This window comes from Misgurnus anguillicaudatus, chromosome 19, assembly GCF_027580225.2.
Source record: "Misgurnus anguillicaudatus chromosome 19, ASM2758022v2, whole genome shotgun sequence".
In the NCBI taxonomy this organism is placed as follows: Eukaryota; Metazoa; Chordata; class Actinopteri; order Cypriniformes; family Cobitidae; genus Misgurnus; species Misgurnus anguillicaudatus.
This window is the reverse complement of record NC_073355.2, coordinates 45,691,083-45,698,217: the sequence shown is the minus strand read 5'-3', so window position 1 is coordinate 45,698,217 and position 7,135 is coordinate 45,691,083. Positions and strand designations below refer to the sequence as shown.

Genomic DNA, 7,135 nt, shown 5'->3' with positions numbered 1-7,135 from the left:
TAGATAAGGGTCCCGGCTTGAACACGTCAATATAACAATAATCAGGTACCATCATAGCGCCACCTGCTGCACACAGGCGGTGTGGCACATCAGTTTACCTTTGAATATCCACCTGTATTTACCCACTTTAATTCATACCCCCCTGGTTTACTGCTTTACTAATGCCATAGGGTAGCGGTGCACATGCGTGCGAGGGCCCTTCCATCGCTGCTTGCAGCTTTAATTTAGATTATTATTAGGGCCCGAGCACCGAGGAGCAGGCCAGAATGGCCTGCACCGTGGGTGCAAAGCCCTATTGTTTTTGCTCCGTTTATTATTATTAGGGCCCGAGCACCGAGGAGCAGGCCAGAATGGCCTGCACCGTGGGTGCAAAGCCCTATTGTTTTTGCTCGGTTTATTATTATTATTATTATTATTATTATTATTATTATTATTATTCCGTTTCTTCTCCAAAGTGAATCGCAATTTTTAGGGCCTAAACATACTCGAAAACTCATGAAATTCTGCACACACGTCAGAAGTGGCGAAAATTTACATTTGGCATAGGCGCCAGAAGTAGGCGTGTAGAAATGGCTCAATAGCGCCACCTGCAAAATTTCAAAAGAACAGCCCCCCCACTACGAAAAACGTACCGATACGAAATTTGGTAGGATCATGTATCACCCCAAGACCTACAAAAAAGTCTCTTGGAGCGAAGCTCTAAACCCCACAGGAAGTCGGCCATTTTGATTTTTCACTGTGATTTCTGTGCAAATTTGGTCATTTCCAGCCTTCGTACTTTAACGAACTCCTCCTAGAGATTTTATCAGATCGTCATCATATTTGGTCAATCTCATCTAAAGGCCTTTGCGATGTTAAATTGCGGAGCTTTTGACTTTTTGTTGGAGGGTGTGTCCGTGGCGGCCTGACAAAGTTCAGCGTTTTCGCCATGAAACAGGAAGTTGTTATAACTAAGGCATACAATGTTCAATCTGCCACACACTTCACACGTTTGATGCGAGTCTTGGCCTGAACACATTTCAATGCTAATATTCAGCTTCAGTCATAGCGCCACCTAGAGGTAGCAGGAAATGCCATGTTTTACGCTGTGATTTACTGCTCTTAGAGATTTAATCAAATCATCATCATATTTGGTCAGACTGATGTTAAGCCCTTTGCCGTGATAAATTGCGAAGATCTTGACTTTTCGTTGAAGGGCGTGTCCGTGGCGGCCTGGCAAAGTGTGATGTTTTGACATGAAACAGGAAGCTATTGTAATTCAGGCATACATTATCCGATCTGCTCCAGACTTCACACGTTTGATAAGGGTCCCGGCCTGAACACGTCAATATAACAATAATCAGGTACAGTTATAGTGCCACCTGCTGCACACAGGCGGTGTGGCACATTTTTTGTCCTTTGAATATCAACCTATATTTACCCACTTTAATTCATATCCCCCTGGTTCACTGCTTAACTAATGCCATAGGGTGGCGGTGCACATCCGTGCGAGGGCCCTTCCATCGCTGCTTGCAGCTTTAATTATTATTTGTTTTTTATTATCTATGTTTATTTATTATTAGGGATTATTGCATTGTACCGTAAATATTTATTTGGTTTCTTTAATCAGATGCCTTTTTTTTACTGTAGCCTAGATGAATTATAGCAGCAATTGGTAGGAACCATTTATCAATTTGCTAGTACCAACTTTTACCAGAATTGTACCAAATACGTTTTCCTTCTTTATTAATTTATGTTTAGTCATTAAAATTTTATTTCTTAATTTATTTTTTATTTAAATATATAATATTAAAGTAATTTAAACAAATACACAAAGAAAACCCCAATAAATAAATATAGCCTACATTAAAACATTACATTATCGTTATTGCAGGAGTGCAATTTGCTGGTTGTCCTGCAGGTGACCTTGTAACACTGTTGTCTTACAATGAACTTATGAATGAACGATTACTCCAGAGCACTCGTAGATCTACGATGATTTTCAATTGCTACTTCAGCTACGAAGCTTTTGGGAAACAGCCCGTAATTCTAAGATGATTAGTACGATCGTTTTTACGATCTACTTAGCCATACGATGCTTTTGGGAAACCCGGGCCTGTTCACTTAACATTAAATGAAACATTTAATTATTTTTAAATTCTTGCAGTGCAATATTGTATACTTTACACGCTAACAAATAATGTGGTTTTTTAATTTTAGTTTTTAATCACCTACACAGCACTGCATGACATGCCTTACGAGAGCTTCTTCCCATAGCTAATTTGCATTGTTTAATGTTAATTAAAAGCTCAAGGCCAAAATCATGGAAATGCTAAAAAGAGAAATGCCCTAAAAGCCTTTAAACCTGTATTCGTAATTATTTTTGATTTAAATCAGTTATTTTTTTCTAGAAATTCGTTATTTTATTTTAAAATGCTGTGGGATCTACCATGCTCATACAATTACACCGAAAGTGACAGGAGTGCAACGAAATGTTACCCCATAGGTGGGGTTCATTGTAATGAACAGAGGGTTTGTTGTAACACTTGCTTTTGTTTAAACACAAATAATTCAATAAAATTCTGTCTATATACTAAAGGTGGACCTTGTTTATATATCTGCATAGATATCCACACATTCATCCATCCATAATCCTTCATCCCAGTCATTTAAAGTAGCTGTGTTACAATTAACCCTGCGTTGTTTCTTCACCCCTATACATATTATTTTCCTTTATTTTTATTAATTTGTTCCATTATTTGATTTGGATTGTTCTTCATAATAAATGTAATTAAATTGTTAATTTAAGCAAAACATCTTTTTACAAAAACAAAACATATTTAACAAAAGAAGAATGGCAGTTCTTTATGTGTTAGGAAATCAGACCAACATATAAAAATGAACACTGAGTACTTTGAATACTGTACAACAAAAACAAGTATTGTAAGAACACCATACAACATATCTGAAAACAACAAAGCACACTGTTTGGAAACAAAGTAATCTTTGTCTGATCCATCTGTATACTGTAAATCTGACATCAAGCATTCATGAACATTGCAGGTTCTCGAGGAAGCAAATTGTAAACAAATTTCCTCTTTGACTTTACAGTAAGTAAGTGAAAGTAAAGTTGAAGCAATTGATAAAGTAAACTTGTTTCTATCTTCAATAACTAATAAAAAGTGGAACCCATATGCTTGTAGAGATTTTGTTCAGAGATTTTGTATGTTCTTCAATAAGAAAGACTGTACAAATGAAACACTGGACTATAGAATATCCATACCATACAAAATACAGAACCGTTTAACTACAAATTAACGAATTCCCAACTTGCTAAACTGGTATAAAATATATTTTTTATGTTAATGATACACTAATGAGATTTCCCTCTTCAGGATTTTCATCATCAGGTCTAAAATTATTTCCCTCTTCAGGATTTTCAGGTTGCAGGATCACAGCCTGAGGTCCTAAATGATTTCCATCTTCATGATCTTCAGGTTGCAGGATCACAGCATCAGGTCCAGAATAATTTCCATTTTCATGATCTTCAGGTTGCAGGATCACAGCATCAGGTCCAGAATCATTTCCATTTTCATGATCTTCAGGTTGCAGGATCACAGCCTGAGGTCCTAAATGATTTCCACCTTCATGATCTTCAGGTTGCAGGATCACAGCATCAGGTCCAGAATCATTTCCATCTTCATGATCTTCAGGTTGCAGGATCACAGCATCAGGTCCAGATTCATTTCCATCTTCATGATCTTCCTGTTGCGAGATCACAGCATCAGGTCCAGATTCATTTCCATCTTCATGATCTTCAGGTTGCAGGATCACAGCATAAGGTTCAGTATTATTTCCCTCTTCATGTTGTTCACCGAGATCTGTTAATTGTGCATTCTGTGTTCAAGTAAAAATTTATATTAAATAGTGTCAATAAAGTACAGCTTTTATACATATTTACAAAAAACATTTATTTGTAATGTTTAGTTTATTTAACTAAATTCAGGAGGAATGGTCATGTAATCCATGCAATCATCATAGTGAAGAGGTTTCTATACAGTAGCAGTCATTCGCCTCTGTCCTGTAACAGTTTTTTTCATCAAAATCCCTCCTTCACCCCATCGCCTACTCTGGGTTTGGCTCAGGCTTGGAACTGCTAATTGGGAACACGGGGAGAAGGCCGGTCTGTTTACTCGCTGCGAACACGAGTTTTGTTTCAAAAGCGTCTATATTTAGGTGTGCTTGCCACACATCTACATTTAAAATAAACTTGAGCGTGACATGATGCGAATGGCCTCTAAAAGAAAAAGCATCTACAAATCGTAATTATTTGAAATCTAAGTCATAGATGTAACAATATATTGAAAATTTGAATTGAATTTGAAAGTCAATTATATATTTGTTTTTAATACAAAGTAGGCCTACCTTATTCCAAACTTATTCAGCCCAACAGGTAATCTCTGTCTGGATCTCCCAGAGCGCTCGTCTGGTAACCGGTACTCTCATTCACCCGAATACTAATCCACAAACTCCATTTCCCGTAAGACCTTTCACAGCCTGAATTATGGCACACCTGAACTGCATTACCTGGGACTATTTAGTGCTCTCTCGTTCACGCAGTCATTGCAAAGTCTTGATTTGCCCTGGCTGACATTCCTGAGCGTTATTCCTGAGGGTTATTCCTGTGATATCCTGTTTACCTTGCCTGTCCCTGTCTTGACTGCCTGATTGTTTGCTGCCTGCCTCGACCTGTGCCTGTCCATCATGATTCAACCTGTCGGAATATATTCTGTGCTATTAATAAACTGCACTGCACACGGATCCCTCTCGTCCTGAGTCTCCTTCACAATCTCAAGACCCACCATTTTTTAAAAATAGAAATATAGGGGTAAACACAAACACATTTGTTCCCTTTTAGTAGTTGTTTTGAATTTTGAATAATAATAAAATACCTTATGGTAGGGCTGCATGATTTTGGCACAAATCATAATTGTTTAGGCTACTGTATTTGCACTGAATTGAAAATTATATATTTGGAAAATACAATGAATTGCAAGGCTGCAGAGAGCAGTGCACTACTGCAGACTTATACATGCAACATGATCTCACGTCAAGTCGTGTTATAGTCATGAATATTTGATTAATTTATTCATGTCCATGGCACGAAATTCAGCTTTTTTTCGTGTCTTGAGCAAGAATGTCTTTTTCGTGTCACTTAGCACAAATTTCTATAAATACTTTCTCGTGTCCGTGGCACGACTTTCTTTTTCGTGTCATTTTATTGATTGTTTTCTCTTTTTTTCCCTGAATTATTGTCGCTTGGGGTTGGGGTTAGATTTGGGGTTTGGGTTATGTATTGGTTTACATTTCTTCCGCTTTAAAAACTATTCTCGTCTGGAGTTGGGGTTTTGGTTAGGATGTCTAAAAATGTAACAGAAAGTGATTCTTACCCCAATCCCAAGCCACAGTGTTAAGAGAATAGGAAAAAAACTATGAGAAAACAATTCATAAAATGACACGAAAGAGAAAGTCGTGCCACGCACACGAAAAACTATTTATAGAAATTTGTGCGAGTGACACGAAAAAGACATTCGTGCTCAAGGCATGGAAAAAAGCTGAATGGACCATGGACAGGAATAAATTAATCAAATGTTTTGTGACTATAATACGACTTTCCGTGAGATCAGTCTGTATATATGCACTGTAAAAAATACTTTGCTGCCTTAATTTTTTTTGTTGAATCAACTCGGATTTACAAGTCCTTTCAACTTACTATTATTTATCTTGACTAGAGATGAGTTGTTATAACTACAGGTGAGTTGTTATAACTTATAAAATTAAGTTGACTTTTCTCAACTATATTTTATAAGTTGTGACAACTCATTTCTGTTGACATGACTTGTAAATCTAAGTTGATTTAACAAAAAATTTTAAGGCAGCAAAGTTTTTTTTACAGTGTGCTATTGGGAATTTAATCATATTATTTTTATATAGTCAGTCGTGAACTAAAGTGGTCCGGTCTAAGGCATGAAACTCCATGAGTCCCATTCCGGCTCTGATGATATTCATTGTTAATATGCAAATTACATACTTTCTGGGTATCAATAGGCTTAGAAAAGCATCTTACCTGAGGGTCCTGGTTCTGCTGTTCTGTGTTAACAGGTATATCATAACATCTTTCTAGATGCTGTGGTCATGACAATCACACATTTTACACATCTATGATACATTTCTGATGTTTAAAATGTTGTTTTAAAAGTAAATGTGAAATCACTGTAAAATTATTATACGAACCTGATAAGTGTGTGGAAATTTTGTGATCCCTGTGTGTTAAAAACAGTATTCAGAAGCTGTACAGTTTCCAATCAAGATTAATGTTGGTGCACAACACCCCAGTTTTGTACTGAATTTTACTTTTTTTAAACATTTTTTAGACAACTAGAAATAAGTGATTAATTCGTTGTTTTTCTTAAAAGTATGACCAATAGTAATTATTTACAACAAGTAAAAAATATAAAATATTAATACAAGGATTCCGCCTGATTGTGACAATATGAAGAGTTTCGTTGCAAAACGAAATATTTTTTTCAGAAATCTTGTTTTTTTGGTTGTGCATTCCAATTAATATCAATTCAACTGCAGTTGGTTTGTTTTGATTTAAACCTTCATAACTTAAAAATACAGCTAAGTAGTACCATAAAACAAAATAATAATATGATAACATAATAATAAACATGTTTTGACAAAAATTTTAAAACTGAGTTATCTCGTTTTGCAACGAAACTCTTCATATAATAAATACTTTTTAAGAAACACATGCATTCAATAACCTATCCCCTGTCAACTTTAATTTAAAATGTACTCAAGAATTAGATTTAAAACAACACAGAGTATACAAAAGATAATATTAACAGAATTTACTAATTAACTAAATTTATTAATTAACTAAAGTTTCAAATGTGCACTCATGAACAGCAAAAGACTTTTATTTAATAAGGAAACAATTCAAGTTATACTCACAGGGTTGAAACATTAGAAAAATCAGCACAGTTAATGTAAACAGGCTTTCAGATGAATAAACAACAATTCTCAAATCCCCCAATGTACGATCTCCATTAACTAAAGAGAGACATTAAAATGTTAGTCCATAATAATA

At 35.7% G+C, this 7,135-nt stretch overlaps 1 protein-coding gene across 1 annotated transcript in view; it reads right to left on the bottom strand.

Moving 5' to 3' along the window:
• Nucleotides 1-2,343: 2,343 nt before the first annotated feature.
• LOC141351196 (uncharacterized) overlaps nt 2,344-7,135 on the bottom strand; it is a 42,008-nt gene continuing 37,216 nt past the window's right edge. Inside the window, exons 2-5 of the mRNA XM_073857767.1 lie at nt 7,000-7,098; nt 6,274-6,302; nt 6,107-6,166; nt 2,344-3,876 (exon numbers count right to left, since the gene is read on the bottom strand). Of these exons, the coding sequence (XP_073713868.1) occupies nt 3,337-3,876; nt 6,107-6,166; nt 6,274-6,302; nt 7,000-7,098 (728 nt within the window). The 3' untranslated portion in view covers nt 2,344-3,336. The remainder of the gene's footprint in view (nt 3,877-6,106; nt 6,167-6,273; nt 6,303-6,999; nt 7,099-7,135) is intronic.